Source organism: Pantherophis guttatus, chromosome 4 (assembly GCF_059756535.1).
Source record: "Pantherophis guttatus breed Tessera chromosome 4, ASM5975653v1, whole genome shotgun sequence".
Taxonomy (NCBI): Eukaryota; Metazoa; Chordata; class Lepidosauria; order Squamata; family Colubridae; genus Pantherophis; species Pantherophis guttatus.
In genome coordinates this window covers 45,076,582-45,093,324 of record NC_142066.1, presented here as the reverse complement: position 1 = coordinate 45,093,324, position 16,743 = coordinate 45,076,582, and the positions used below count along the sequence as shown (strand labels likewise).

At 38.2% G+C, this 16,743-nt stretch overlaps 1 protein-coding gene across 1 annotated transcript in view; it reads left to right on the top strand.

Annotated features, from left to right (window-relative positions):
• Positions 1-16,743, top strand: part of NGFR (nerve growth factor receptor) — a 70,451-nt gene that overhangs the window by 11,800 nt on the left and 41,908 nt on the right. Inside the window, exon 2 of the mRNA XM_034415479.2 lies at positions 6,579-6,717. Coding sequence (XP_034271370.2) covers positions 6,579-6,717 — 139 coding nt within the window. The remainder of the gene's footprint in view (positions 1-6,578; positions 6,718-16,743) is intronic.

Sequence of the window (16,743 nt, the reverse complement as noted above, 5' to 3'; positions counted from 1 at the left end):
GGTAGTCTTGGCATTAACACAGTCAGTTATGCTTCTAGAATTTAACCAGCAGGAAGTATGCTGAAGCCTTTTTTTTCAGGGGAAGAAAACAATTTTGAAAAAATGTGGAAACAGTAGTATGTCTTTACTTGTTATTAAAAAACTCAGTAACTGGCTTTTCTTAACAAAATATCCTACGGAATCATGTTTTTTTTAAAAATCCAGATAACTGATCTTTTATAACAAAAGTTCCTATGGAATCACATTTTTAAAAAATCAATGCACAATTAACTATTAAAGTCGCAAAAGAAATAAACTGTAAAGGACTGAATGAAAGATCAAATTTTATCATACAGAGTTGGAATAAAATCAATAAAATGAGTTAATATATAAAGAACCCCACTGATTTCATAAACCTTTTACTCAAAATATAAAAACATGGATCCAATAAGAGTTTCTTCCACAGTGGACCTTCATTATTTTTTGGTTACAGAATCATCTACACACTTTGGCTGACATGTTCAAATTGAGGATCTGCCTGTCATTCTTGGCTCAGAGGACCAACATAGATGCCATATATCACTTCTAACATGCTTGAAGTATATTGGCTGGTAAAGTGATTGTTTGCAACTGTTCCTCCATGTTATTCCACAGGCAACCAGGCAAGGGTTTATGTTCGATGATAGTATCTCCAATGACAAAGTAAAGGATGGAAAACATGTGGGCAAACTCTGTCCTTCAGCTGCAGATGTGTGCAGGTGAGGAACCTGCAAAGAGCCATTGACAGATTTCATGCAGCAACAGTCCGGCTATCAGGAATATGTGTTTCTTGGATGGGGGTTTGGGAAGCGTTGCATTTTTTAGACCTTCATAATTTCAATTCAGAATTTAAGCCCTGGAGAACTTCAGCAGAGACTTTTCCTCAATCTGATGCCATCCAAATATACTGAGACAGCAACTCCCAGAATTTCCAAACAACAAAAATATTACAGGTATTAGTTGGGATGTCAGAGATGCTAGCCAAGAGATACCTGCAACAACTCTGTGTATCCATATTCGAGATGTCAGTTAAACAAGCAATAAATGATAGCTTTGGGGCAGGATTTATTTTCACCAATAACAAAAAGATTATATTGTAAGGCAACAGTCTGCCCACATGACAGGAGCTGTGATAGCTATCTACAAGTATCAGCTCCTGTCAGATGGAAGATGAAGCAGGATGTGCTTTCTTGTTCCAGAGAGCAAAATGAGAAGTAATGGATTGAAATGTCAAGAAAGCAGATTTTACAATGTATTGGGAGAAATTTCCTAGGGGTAAGAGGTTTTTAACCATGGAAGATCTTTTTAGCAGAATATTATAAGTTCTTCTGCACTTGAATTTAAACAGAGATTAAATGGCAAAGTGGCAGTGATACCATTGTTGTATTTTGTACTGGAGATTTTCCACTGAACAATAGAATAATAAAACCACATTATTGGAAGAAGCCACTGAAAGATAGATCTAGGGGTGAAATTCACTTACCTTCCCTACCAGTTCGCAAATGTGCTTGCATGCGCCGTTGTCTGCGCATGTGCAAAGCCTTCTGCACATGTGCAGAGACTTAAAATGTTGCAAAAAAGTGACATCATGATGTCTGTGTGGGTGGGAGGAGCCTCCCGCAGCTACTGCTACCAATTCACCCGAGCCGGATAGAACCGGTTGAATTTCATCCCTGGATAGATCCTTCCATTTTCATTTTCAGTAAACAATGGTTAACAATACTCGGATCATGACAAAAGTACTTCTTCAAAGAAAGCATAATTGTATCCCTAACATAGCTACGGAAGGCATATTTTCAGTTGTATAGTGGGAGAGCTGCTGTATTTCATGAGAAATGTCCTAAGGAAACTTTCTATGTTTTGCCCAGCAATGAATAATGTCAAGGGAGCAAGGAACATACTGCAGTTTGAGAAATCAATTCACTGTCAGTTTCAACACCTACAAAAAAAAAGTAGCTAATTCTGCCACATCTGTAGTTCAAGCCAGATTTATGAGCTTTTCCTGCAGATGAATCTGGCATTTATCACAGTTACTTCCCCAGCTCTATGCACACAGAAGTACCTGTAGGTTAAAAAAAAAAAAAAGTTCTTACTACACTGCTCAAAAGAAATTACAAAAATAATTAAGAGAACTCTCTCTGTACTGATTTCTTGCTCTGATTTTATCAATATCTTTGTTAGCTTTTATTGGATGTTACTGGGTAATTTGGTCTTTCCTACTAGGGCTGTGTATGTTTCTAAAGTACTGAAACAAAGCACCTCCCTGATATTCATTAAAACTTTATAACATTTTTAAGGTTTCAGCTCTTGAGGGGTGGGGGGAGGTAGCAGGTGCTTTAAGAATCACATTAACTTTAATGTCAGCTGAAAAATAGTAAGGGTGCTTTAGCAAATAGCAGGGAGTGCTATGTTTGTTTGGGGTCCGATGCACTTTTTTCTAATCATTTTCAAAGTAAACCTTTAATTCTTAATGCATTTCTTGTTCTTTTCCAATTAAGCTGCAAGCCCAGTTCATCAGCATGCATCTGGAAGGGAGGACCCTTTGCCTCTTCCCAACTTCTACTAATATCAAATTTAGCTGGTTTTTCTAATATTCAGACTTCTGTTGTGGTAATTTATTAGCCTTTTTTGGGCTTCTTTGCTGCCCCGTTGTTTCTTGCGTCTTCAGATGAGTCAAAGAATCTTGGCTACATCAGTTCTTGTTTCTTATTGCATGTTGTGCTTAAATGAGGATTGTTAATATTGATAAATTTTCTGTCGACTTCAGAAAAAGTTGCTATTGTTCAGCTTTGAATCTCATTTTTTTCCTTAGTAGTTGGAAGCAAATGCCTGACTTTGACTGATCTTAACATGAAAATGCTATGCAGATTGGACCTGGCATGAACTTGAGAAGCCTGTAGGCTAGATTGGGATGTTTAAAATATATTTGTAAATATAATCTGTGAAGAAAGGACTCACGTCTTTCCTAAGAAAAAACATTTATGTATTCATGTAACAATCAGACATCTAAATCAATTCCAGAGGAGCTTTACTAAAGATACATATCCTCCTTTTCAGCAGCCTTATAGCCTTCTGGCCTATATTGAATTTTTGCTGGTGAATGTGATCACCATTTTCCATTTATTTTACTGGGCAAAAGGATGTGAGCAGTGGTTGTGGAAGTACATTGCATGCTAGAATTTTCTTAAAGCAAGAATTCTGATATTAACAGCCTGCTATCATCTAGCATTATGCCTGAGGAATGCAAAGCAAAGTATCTAAGATTTATTTCATTTAATTCCCTGTCAAAATCTACCTTCTGCTCCAGAGAATCCAAAATTTGTTCATTGAATCTATTTCTGTCTCTGTAGAAGTGAAGGAGTTATTCAAGGTAGATTCATTTTGTTCCCTCATTGCAAAAGAATGATTTGAAAATATGATTCACTGTAAGGCCACTTCTTAGAAAGCCATAAATGATATGCACACATTTCACATTCTTTATTAAATCCATCCAAAAGCACCTCTGTAAACTATGTGATTGCCTACATAAGAAAGTTGGCAGAGATTCTAATTCCAAGCAAGGAGAGTTGGTGTAGGATACGAGCAGAAATTTAGGTGAATAAGGGATAGATCTATTGCTGGTGGGAGGAGCTGCTGGCTGTGAGTGGGGGAGACTGAGAGGGAGTACAGAGGACAAAGGTAGCGGCCCAACTATAAACCAAAAATAGCAATAATACATTCAGGGTTAGTGCGCTTGATATTGTGATTTTATTTTATTTCAAAATGACCGGCTTAATTCAGTGTAATACTTGTTTTGCAGCTGTCTTTCAGTATTCTTTTCAAATTTGGATACTGTCCTCTTTGTAAACAAATTACTAGTCTACATGGACAGATTACCTATCTAGAATCTCGAATCTATGCTCTCCAAGCAGAAATTAGGTATCCAATTCAGCCATTCCACTCTATTGAGCTGCCGCACTATCAGCCCCCTCTACCACAAAGTTCCTGCAGGAAAAGGGCAGTATGGACAACCGTGGGATCAGGTAGGGTGAGAGCTGTGGACCATAAACACCAAGCTTTTCAGTTCTGACTTTGGAAAAATTGTATCTTTTTCTAGAAAGAGAAAAGGAGAATCTCAATGGCTTCTGAAAAAGGTGGGTCTTCTGTGATAGAAACCCAGAAGGGAAAGGGGAAATGCCACCCATTCCTGCTGCTTTTATTCTGGAGGCCTTCTGCAATGGCAACAGGGAACATGAAAGGAAACTTATTTTCCTTCTGCCTCTCTGAATCAGAGGGTATGAGGAATAGTTCCTGATCCTTCCAGATGCCTTTAAGAGGAAGGGGTAAAAGATGCAAAGGAGTATGTTGAGAACTCACATTTCTCAAGGCGGGAATGCCTGTTAGGTCAAAGTTAAATTGTTGCCTAATATTAAGCATGAGAAATGCAAAGCAAAGTATCTGTTAAGTCATGGGAAGGGCAGGAAAAAGAAGTAGCTAACCTAAATTGCTAGGGTATAATAGAAGTGTGCTGGCAAATGGCAATTGACTCCCTAAAGTGGCATCATTTTAGAATGCAGTAAAAATTTGTATTTAGCCATTAAGTTTCAAGTGTTTCTGCTGAATTCAAGACAGGGGATCTGACAGTGATGCTGCCATGGATGAAAGTTTTCTGAAATGGTGCCTCTGGGTTGTTCCCTGTTTTTTCCCCTCAGCTGGTTCTTTCTTCACACTTTTTCTTTGGCTGTTTTGTATAACAGCTGGTGATGTTATTCCAATGTCCGGAGGTTATTGGGGCTTGGATTGGAAGAAATAGGGTGATGTTGAACCCCAAAAGACAGAACTGTTGTTTGCTGATCAAGGCTCTTCATGTGTGGTCTTTCAAGGGAGTGGCATTGCCCCTGAAGCAGCAGGTTTGCAACTTGGGGGATCCTCTTGGACTAATAGCTATTGCTATATGGACAGGTGGAAGGTATCTGGGAGACTTTTTGCCTGGCTCCAAATGGGACACCTGTTGAGCTTTTCCTGCACTCAGAGGATTTTGAAACTCAGAGCATTTTTTCAATGCATCCTTATGGGGCTGCATTTAATGATCTACCAGATACCACAGTTTAGGCAAAATGAATACCTACCATAGTCATTTTTAGTCTATTTACCAACTGGTACTAGGTGCCAGAATCATATTTACCCTGCATTAGCTGCCAGTAGACTTCCAGATGTGATTTAGGTTGTGATGATATAGACATTTAACACATAAATAAATAGTTTATTGTACCTGTGCTTTTCTTTTATCATGTCAACATTTATAGTTTAATGGCATCTTGGGGATGGGCTTCTGGACACTGAATGTGAGCCTAAAGCTTTAAAGTTATGCTCTCCTTTTGTTCAGATAAAAATGACAAGTTCACATTGTTACTCTGAAGTTGGTGATCATATCCTGCACTAAAACCTTCCTGTGTAATATGGGAATTGTATATAGAAATGTTGTAGATGCTGCACAGGATTTTATACATTAAGTTTGAAATCTTGCTCCTCAAAATATTCAAGGCTGTTTACATGTACTTTCTAGATTACCATCTGACCAATGGCCATGACTGGTTACTCTTTAAAATGTCCTAGTTGATTTAAAGGACTAAAACAGATTTCCCCAGATGGATGCTTTCCAGATATGCGGTAGTACAATTGCCATAGGCCACAGTTCACAGAAGACTTTGGCTTGACTGTACTGGAAATGTGAAAATTGTAGGGCAGCACATCTGGATTGCACCTTGTTGAAGAATGTAGACTTTCAGTTGGGTTTCTGTTTGCTTCTAATGTAGGAATATCAACCAAGATAAACTCAATATCTGATTAAAATTATCTTACATTAGGTCAAACAATTAGTCTTCTCACCAAGTCACCACGACTTTCCAACAAAACAATTCTAAACATAAATTTTATGGCACTTCACTCAAATTCAAATGTTGCCTACATAATAATTTTCTCACCTTCATGTTATCTACAGAATGAATTTGTAGCTTTAGCCCTATCTAAGAAATGTCTAACAAATAATGAAGGTTCACCAGGAATCTATTCAATAGATTGCAACTCTGAGAATAGAGATGAGAGGTCATTGCTGCTCTCTGAGCTTGGTTGTTTTCTTACAAATGTTTCATTACCCAAATTAGGTAACATCATCAGTGTTCTGAGGAGGTTATCCAGATGTTACCTAGTTCGGGTGATGAAACATCTGCAAGAAAACAATCAAGCTCAGAGAGCACTAAGCACCCCTCATTTCAACCATGAGTTACAAATATCCTCCTTTAGTGACAGCATAGAGAGTTTGAAAAATTTCCCTTTTGGGAAATTTTGGGATTCATGAAGCCCATTAGAGGAAAAAAATCTTCAAGTAAGTACATTTCCTTGGTTCCACACCAATGAGCCAATGCATAAAATTGTTTGTTTTTTATTTGCCAATCTGATGAATCTTCTTGGCCAAGTCCTGGAGCTTGTTTGTAGCAAAAAGCAGTGTTTTGGGGAGTATCTTTGCATCCAGGGTTAGAAGTGATCTTATCATTTGTGTTCTGCTTTTTCTCTTGTCCTAGGGCTCAGCAGGCACCAAGGAACAGTGCACCACAGGGAAATTTACTGCCAGTGGGGAATGCTGTCGAGCCTGTAACTCTGGGGAAGGAGTTGCCCAACCTTGTGGAGTAAGCCAAACTGTTTGTGAACCTTGCCTGGACAGTAAGTAACATATTATTAGTATTGTAGTAAGTACACTGCACTTATTTCACCCTTTTTTCTTTCAGTACTGACTCAGCATTCACAAGGTTTCTCTTCATTATACTCCTCCATAGGGACAGTTCTCTTGCATAGGCTGAACTTGGAAAAACAGATTGGTCTAAAAGTAGTAGTGAGCTCTGTGCCTGAAATGTATGCAACTTTTTGGATCAGTTGATTAACCCAGTATTTGAAGGATCACTCAGGTCAAAGAAGACTTCTTTTAAAGGCAGAGTGGAGGCTCAATTATGATCAGTGACCATTATATCCTACTGGACCATGTGGGGAGGGGAAGGATTGAGGGTACGCCTTCAGGTGGTAGTTCTAGCTGGTAGTGGGGAAGGAGAGGTCCCCAGTCACCTGATGATGAAAAGGTCATCAGCATGATACTGTGTTTCCTTGAAAATAAGACCCTGTCTTATATTTTTTTTGAATCCTGAAATAAGTGCTTGGCCTTATTGCCATGCGCTCAAAAGCCCTATTGGGCTTATTATCAGGGGATGTCTTATTTTGGGGGAAACAGGGTATCATAATCAAAGTTATCAAAGACCACTGAGAAACCTTAAGGGCTTTAGTGCCTTGGGAACATATGAGCATTGTCATGAACATCCTTAAGAAAATAATTCTCCTTTGTACTCAGAAGAAGATTAAAATTGCATGTCCATTTGGGTATGAACCTGTTTTTAAGCATGCTTTTTGAAGGCAAAGGGGAAGCCCAACAAGTAATAGCTTTCTAAAAAACTTTAATGTAGTTTTTTTCTAGGCTAATACTTTCCATCTCCTTTATCTATTAAACTGATTTATATTCTACCTTTCTATTTAATTAGGTAGAAAGATTAGCTGCATGATTAACTAATTATATAACAGAAAATATAGAGTGAAGTTTTTAAACATAACATAAAGTTAACGGTAAAATGAATTTGGAGTCAAAAGCATTATGTGGAGCTACAATCCACATCATGCTTAGGTTTCATGATCATTAGCACTTTGGCTGGACATAATCACAGATTAGTCCACTCATTTTAGAAGGTGCCTTTAAGCACCTTTAAGCAGGGGAACCCTGCTTAAATTGTTCAGGTAACAAGTTACAGATATATTGATTTTGCCTTTGTCAGTGAATTTTACTTTGTGACAATTGGGTAGAGTTTAACTAAACAGTGAAAAACAATATCCATTCTTTCTTCAGTTTAAGTTCTTTTTTTTAAGGGGAGGGAAATGTAAGAAGTTTCTATGAAATTAAAAATTGAAGTCCATAAAATAATCTGCTTTTAAATATATTTTTATTGTATGTACATGTCTTAGGACAAATGTCACTGATTTTCCTATACGTTTTAATTACAAAATTACTTTCACTAATCCTTCCATAGAATTAGTAGATAAACTGCTTTCCTGAGTAAATCTATTTATTATGAATCAAGTATTAGTTGCTTTAGAATTTCAGGAATTGTGATCATGTGACCATGGCTCACTCTGGGATGTTACAATTGAGGTAGCCAAGTACCAGTGACCATAGGGACACTGTGATGGCCAGAACTTTGAGGACTACCACTTGTTCAACATCATTGTCGAACAGAGAGCAACAATAAGAGCTGAGGTGGCGCAGTGTTAGAGTGCAGTACTGCAGCTACTTCAGCTGACTGTTAGTTCAGCAGATCAGTGGATCAAATCTCACCGGCTCAAGGTTGACTCAGCCTTTGATCCTTCAAGGTGGGTAAAATGAGGACCCTGATTGTTGGGGGCAATATGCTAGTTAGTATACTGTCTTTAGTGTAAGCCGCGAGGGGCGGCATAGAAATATGACTAATAAATAATAAATAAATAAATAAATTGTACGTTTGAATGGTCACTGAATGAGTGGTCATAATCAGAGCCTTTGTATACCCAAGTGCAGTAGTAAATAGCAAAGGAAATTGTTTTTTCTTAACCAAAGCAGCAACTGCTCTCATTGCAGGTTGTTTTTAATTGTATATTCAAATAATATCACATTTACTTCTCCAGTAAATTTAGATAAATAATGGCATGCAAGATGTTTATATTTTGGTTATCTTGTTGGTCATTCCAATACAATTTCTCTGCCTATAAATAATATTAACATATATTCACTAAGCAACCCAACAGCCCAAAAAGGACATCAAATAAGTTATTTTTTATACAAATTTATCCTGAGCAAGGAGGTTGCATCACTACAACCAGTATCCTGCAAATAAAGATTATTTAAGATAGACAAATTTGGAGAAATCTATACAGGTAGCCCTCAACGCACGACCACAATGGAGCCCCAAATTTCTGTGGCTTAGCAAGTTATTTGTTAAGTGAATTTCGCCCAATTTTACAACCTTTCTTGCCACAGTTGTTAAATGAAGCACTGCGGCTGTGAAGTTAGTAACATGGCTGTTAAGTGAATCTGGCTTCTCCCATTAACTTTACTTGTCAGAAGGTCGCAAAGGGGGAATCACATGATCCTGGGACACTGCAACTATCATAAATATGAGTCAGTTGCCAAGTGTCTAAATTTTGATCCCGTGATCATCAGGATGCTGCAATGGTTGTTACTGTGAAAAAAGGTCATAAGTCACTTTTTTCCAGGGCTGTTTGAATGGTCACTAAATGAACTGTTGTAAGTCAAGGAGTACCTGTACATTCCTAAATGTCACAATTCCCCATTTTGATAGAGCAATATTTTTCCAAGACACTTTCACAATGCTAGAACTGTTTCTTTAGAAGACTCCATAGGGTAGGACACATGATAACAATAAAGCAACAAACAAACAAACAAAGTTTGGTCTCTGTGTTAAAGGAGAATAGAATAGAATAACCTTAACTTTATTGTCACTTTGAATGTACACTAATTGGCACACATTAAAATGAAATTTCATTGCATACAGCCCTCAAAGGGTCTCCACCTCTAATATACACTACATAAACATGAATGAATGAATGATGAATGAATAGATAAATAAATAAACAAAAATAAAAAATTATGCATATACCCACATATATTATATGACATGGAGAAGCAACACAGTCTAGTTCGGATGTATACATGTACATGGTGAGAGAAACGAATCTTGCGAGTTTGCCAGACGGATGTCATAGGGAACAAAACTGTTACAGAATCTGGTAGTTCTCCTAGAAATACTTTGAAGCCTCCTCCCAGAGGGGAGCAACAGAAAAAGACTCGTAAAGTGGGTGTGTGGGGTCTCTGACAATGCTTTGAGCTCTAAGCACATAGCGCTTATAAGCAGCATCCTGAATGACGGGAAGTGAGTTTCCTATAATCATCTCGGCTGTCCTTACCACTCTCTGAATGGACTTTCCCTCTGAGGTACTGCTGCCATCAAACCAAACAGTGATGCAGTTTGTTAAAACGCTCTCAATCATTCCTCTGTAAAAAGTGGCCAGGACAGAAGGAGAAACATGTTCTCTCTTCACCCAACGCAGGAAATGCAGATACTAGTTTGCATGCTTCACAAAGGATGACGTGTGGAGAGACCAGTTCACATTGTTAGTTTCTGCACCCCAGATACTTAATACTGTTGACCACCTCTACAGATGCATTCTTAATACTGAATGGAGTATAAACATGCCGGTTCTTTCTAAAATCTACAATGATCTCCTTTGTTTTATTAACATTTAGAACCAGGTTACTTGTATTGCACCAGTCCACCAGAGCCTTCATAAAAAGTATCATTCCTTCTAATTGAGGAATCTTGCTTTATGGTGATAGAACAGCAGTCTCCAGTTCTAACTTAGAAAGCCAGAACTGATGGCCTGGTACACATGGTTCTTAAAGGCTGCTGCTGTGGTTCTTTCATCTTCACTGATTCTTCTTGGAAGAATTGCCTAACTTTCTCTAATGGTATAGCCAGGATTCCTGCCGGCCAATATTAAGCACCTTTGAGGAACCAACCTGACATATTAGCATAGTTCAGAACATTTAAACTGTGCTCTTTTTAGACTCTAAATCTACATTTATCTAGTTTAGCAATCATGCTATTTGATCCTTCAGGATTTTAACAGCACAAAGCTGAATCTGTGTTTGATTACCCGCAGATACCTCTGATGTCTTCAATTTTCTTGGTAACTGAGTTATTCCATAACTGCTATGAAAATTCTTTGAATATGTACGTTTATGATTCCCATCACGTTCAGAAGGGATCTTCTGAGTAATTCATTTCAATTTCATTCTCAGGAAGTCATTTTCCTCCACAAAATATCAAAAAGCTGGCCATTTTTTGTTTGTTTGTTTTTTAAAAAAGACAGTCCAAATAGTTCAGCTCCTTTTTCTCTGGAAGGTTTTCATCTAAACTCCTTATTAGGTTGCACTTTTGTGTTATTGTTTTAGAAATACCATTTACCATAGTGTGTCCCTGGGTATAACATATTTAAATCTCTTTCTGCTTCAGTTTCTTTTAAAAAATATAATCTATTACACACTGTATACTATATTTGCAGTACTATATATCTGAAACCAAGAACATGACCTTGCAGTATCCTTGAAACATGTTGCAAGGATATTGTAGAGGTTCTCCTCTACAATATCACATCCTTAGTGTCTTGAACCAAGAAACCTAGGTTCAAATGTCAACTAGGATTGTATATGCCCTGTTTTCATTCACTTCGGCATTCTTGTGGAGTTTCTGCCAGAGTAAAATACTACTCCAAACTCCTATGGACTATAAGATAGAAGTCAAATAAATCAATGAAAACACATTTAAAACTCTCTCTTAGGCCCAGAATAGTAATCCATTCAGGAAATTGTATGTTAATGCTTCTGCAGGATGCTTAGTTTTAGGCTTTGGAGGTTCTCCAAGAGCAGTAGGAATAATTATAGTATTACTGCGGTTATTGCTTTATGTTGCCTTTCATTTTCTGGGTGGGATACTGTGAAACTTATTAAAGTACATACCTCTCCAAAACAGTTATATATTTCTGTTTATGTCTTAGAATTAACCTTAACTGTGCTTCAGAGGCTGAAAGAAAAATAAGGTATTTAATACTCCCTCCTTCAGTTTGCTCCGCATACAGCAACCCATTGGGTAGCTTGGGGTCTATTTAATATTTTTCTGGAAGAGTGCTAAACCGGTGCTAAGAGCAGCTTCAAAAACAGTTGGCAGGGAGGGAAAGCGCATAAGCACCCCCTCTCTCTGGTGCTTCATTATGCAATCCCACATCCAACTCCCCAGTAATTGTTTAGGCTGCTTTTTGAACACAATTTAATGCTGCATTCCAAATAGCACCTATCAGGCACCCTGAATGGGGCCAGAGTTACATCATAAAGCAGCAGAGAGAGAGAGAAATCCACCTCACTCTGTCCTATTCCATCTTCTCCATCTACCATCCACTTGCTTCCGTTCAGATTGATCTAGATTTGTATATCTGTGTGTAAAGGGAGACAGCCAAGTTTGAAACCATGGAGGAAAGTGGCCAGGAACCAAAGCATACCACAACCAGTCAAAAGTGGCCAAGAGATTCTGTGCAGATACCTTCCCCCTAAGGATCACCTGACAGTGTCTTAAACAAAATGGTAAATTTTGTCGAAATCTAACATGGTAAAATTGCCACAACATATTGGCTCATTAAAGGAAGATACCCTATTTTAACATTGGAATAGCTAAAGGTGGCTTTAGGCTGCCTTAAATATGGGTTGGGAACAAGATAGAAAGTTTTGGGAGAAAGCATTAATAGTTACCTGGGCAGGCATTATGGTTAGATGCAAGCAGGAAAGGGTTTTTAGACTAGATCCTGGTGCAATAGCTCAACTAATGTCCTCCTCTGATGGATCTCTTTTATGTCCTGATATTTCTCCACTTACATCCATTATTTTTAAAAAAATCAAAGTTATTTTCTTTCCCCCATAATCAGCCTATTGGAGACTCCGGGGCACATGTAGAAATTAAGCAATTGATTCTGGTTCTGTTTGGAGCTTATCTCTAAATATGAGCAAGCCTTTTTCTGCAAAATTCTAGGAAATCTTATTCTGGACCAGGCAGGCTCTGCTTCCATACCTTCAAATGCATGGAGGACCTTGGCAATGAGAGGGCTGGGTGGAGGAAATCTAAAGTCTCTTCTGCTCTTCACAGCATTTGTTAAAATAGCTAAAAATAACCTTCTTGTACAAAATCAATGGCTGCTACTTAATCTCAACATGGAAGGATAGCAGAGATGCAGGATATCAAATACCAACCAAGAATCTGACCTTGGAAGAGTTGCTGTATTGGCATTTGACAGTGCAAGAAAAAAAAGTAGAGAAGCTAGTGGCATGTTTTGCAAGCCAAGGGGGGCTGGGAAGAAATACAAAGCAAATTGGTTTTGTGTCTCAGGTTCTTGTCAAATCTCAGAGGGCTCAGATGCCCATTTAGCACTTTTCTAGAAGAACACATAGCTGTATCCAAAAACAGTTCCTTGAGCTGGGTGATTTCAAAACATCATCTATGTCTCATTTAGAATTTATTTTACAATTGAGGGGGGGGCAGGAGGGAGGGAGACATAGAGAGAGAGAGAAAGATTCAGCCTGGGCAGCATACATGAGGTATGTGAACAATAACTATCATTGTATTACTAAATATAAAGAAAACAATATAAATAATTAAAACAAAGTTACACAGTACTGCAGAAATCATATACCACTGTGCAAGTACTACTAAGAGAAATTGGATTGCCTCTCTCATAATTTTCCAAAGTGTCAAGACAGCAATGAGTTAGGAAATTTTAGACTTGGGATTTAATGATTCCATCACTCCTCATACTTAATTAATTAATTAATTATTTCAATGCATATAGCCATCCACATCAAACCTCAAATGTATGATTGGGTAATTAAAAAACTGAAAAAAATAGCAAAATGCAACTTTAAACATTTAAAAAAAATAATTAAACTGTATAAAACTTATGGAACAGAACCTATAAAACGTAAAGGTTCTCCTCGCACATATGTGCTAGTCGTTCCTGACTCTAGGGGGTGGTGCTCATCTCCGTTTCAAAGCCAAAGAGCCAGCACCGTCCGAAGACATCTTTGTGGTTATGTGACTGGCATGACTAAATGCCAAAGGTGCACGGAACACTGTTATCTTCCCACCAAAGGTGGTCCCTATTTTTCTACTTGCATTTTTTACGTGCTTTCGAACTGCTAGGTTGGCAGAAGCTGGGACAAGTAATGGGAGCTCACCCCATTACACGGCACTAGGGATTCGAACTGCTGAACTGCCGACCTTTTGATCGACAAGCTCAACATCTTAGCCACTGAGCCACCGTGTCCTATAGCTGAGTATAAAAAGAATTGACAGTCAACACAATCACTGCATAGGTTTTATCGCACCTCAGATTCTCAAGCCCGATGGTAGCACATCCATAGGTGGCCTTTGAGGCCTTATGGAAGTCCAGTGGGGTTGGGCCAGTCTGATCTCTGGAGGGATGGTGTTCCAAAAGGTGGATGCTGTGACAGAAAATGCTGTCTTCTTGTGTCCCTGCTACCTCTCCTACCTGCTAGAAAATGATATTTTCTAGCAGGTAGGAGCTGGACATGCTGGACCTACTGGGGTGGGTAAGTATAATTGGAGAGAGTCAATCTCTCAGATAATCTGGTCCCATGCTATTAGGGGTTTAATAGGTCATCATTGGCACCTTGAATCTGAAAGCATATTGGCAACCAGTGCAGTCTATGGAGCAGATTGTCCTAAACATGATCTTGACAACTGAGAATCTCAGTAGACATTATGGAGCAGATGTATAATAGTTTGAGGAGCATACATAAATGTTTGCCTCATTTTCCTGTAGCTTCCAGATGCTGGTCAATAGCAGCCCCAACCACTGCACTTGGCTAGGTTTTATGAGTACAGATTGAGTACTTTAACTCAGGTGTGATATTCACTTACCTTCGCTACTGGTTCGCAAATGTGAGCGCTCACGCCTCCTCCACGCATGTGCAGAGCCTCTGTGCATGCGCAGAGGGTCAAAAACGGGATGTGATGATGTCTGAGTGGCTTGGCAGAACCTCCTGCCGCTGGTGCTACCGTATTGCGCGATCCGGATAGAACCAGCTGAATTTCACCACTGCTTTAACTCTTACTGAATTAAGGAAAACTGATTCTTTCTTTTTCTTATTCATTTTAGCATCAAATTCCAGAATGTTACTGGATGGCAATATTTCCTGCCTCATCTGGGAGAGCTATTTGAGAATATGGGTGGGAGGAAAGCTTACTATTAACAGATTAATTATTTGTCTACCACATTGGAACTACAGATTTATGTCTACCACACGAGAACTCCCACATTTGTCTACCACATTGAATGCTGCACTATAATGTGTGTGGGCGGTGGTGGGGACAAACACATGTGCTTCTGTTTCATGTTAGCATTGCATACAGCTAACCTTGGTGTTGTCCTTGTGGCTCTGAGATGTTCATAAGTTTTGCAAAATGGAAATCTCTGGCTTGGAATCCATGGACCCAAGGGGAATATTATCAAGACAGAAAAAAAGAGAGAGAAAGTAACAGATGAAAGATAAATAAATAAACCATTCTAAGGGTTTCCTCCCAAGTAATGAAAAATGATGAAGCTTAAGTTAGAAAGGATTCAGGGGGGAAAAGTTGCTTTATTGACCATAATAAAAATATAGCAACATTCATAGTTGGAAAATATGTTTATTAATAAATATATTTAATATGTTTATTAAATACCAAAAAATAGTGAGATGAATGGAGTTTCCAGAACCCTGAAAAATTAAAGAGATCAATTTACAAAGTTTGTTCCAAGGCTGAAATAGAAGTCAGCTAGATTTTTAAATTTTTTTTGATCCTTACGCACAGATTGATTTCTGATCAGAAGATGGTACCATTAGATAGATGGCAATTTACCTCCAAGTAAATGCATGTAAGAATGCAGTTAAGAGTTGATTAGGCCTGCATATTTATCTGACAATATTTTAAGAATAATAATTTAAGAATTATTCTTTTTTTGTTGTTTAGTGTAAATAATTGCAGTGACAAGAACTCAGTCTTAAATTTCACTCAAAGTTTCTAGTGACAGAAATTCCACTTAAACCTAAAAGCTGTCACTTGCTTCATAACCTTCCAAAACAATTCCTCAAAAGGCAAATTTCTGATCCCCCCCTCATATTTATAATTTGACTTATAGATATACCCACAAGCAAGTGTACAATTGTTAGATTAGCTAAGATTCCATTACTAAATATATACATACAGTATGCAGCATATACATGTTCATATATGTTCAACTGCTTATTTACCAATGGAACAAATGATTTCCTCATCAGTAGGCACCTATCAGGTTTAATTGACCAAGTTTCTGCTAGGAACATTTTGCTTTGGAGCAGGTTGTTCTCCATAACCTCTTTAACATTTTAAAAAGTTAAGGATTGGAGTGAAGTGGGAAGTGGAATCAAGGCCTTTCTGAATATTGAGATTTGCTATCATTACGGGTCCCAGGATCTTTGGCAGTGAAAGGTTTAATTATTTATTATATAGTATTCAGGTGCTATCATCGTGACAAGGAATAAGGCTTAGTTAATCTCTTGTTCTAGGCTGAAAAACTCAGCCCTGTGGTCGTGGCCCATTCATTTTCCTTCCATGAATGTGCTGCTGTCCTTGCACCAGCCTAATAGCCCTCATTAATAATTCAGTATACAGTAAGGGCTTATACAGATTAATGGCAGCTGTGTGCTTGGGCAGGCCAGCCAAAGCCGGATGTAAATTCCACTTCATTCAGAGATGAGAGAAGGTCTCAGCAGATTAGAAGAATGTGGAGATCTCTTATGCCATTTTGGTAACAGTAGGGATACCATGATGATTTCTGACTGGAGTGGTGGTAGGTATCATGATACACAACTATGCCTTTCAATAGCCTTTGATAAGATCTCCCAGAGTCCTTTCAAGAGCAGTTGCAGTTTTGACTCTGGAAGGAGAACTCAAATACAAAAAGGAAGTGTTCATAGTAATTGCATTTTATTAATTTGATTTAATTGAAATTAAA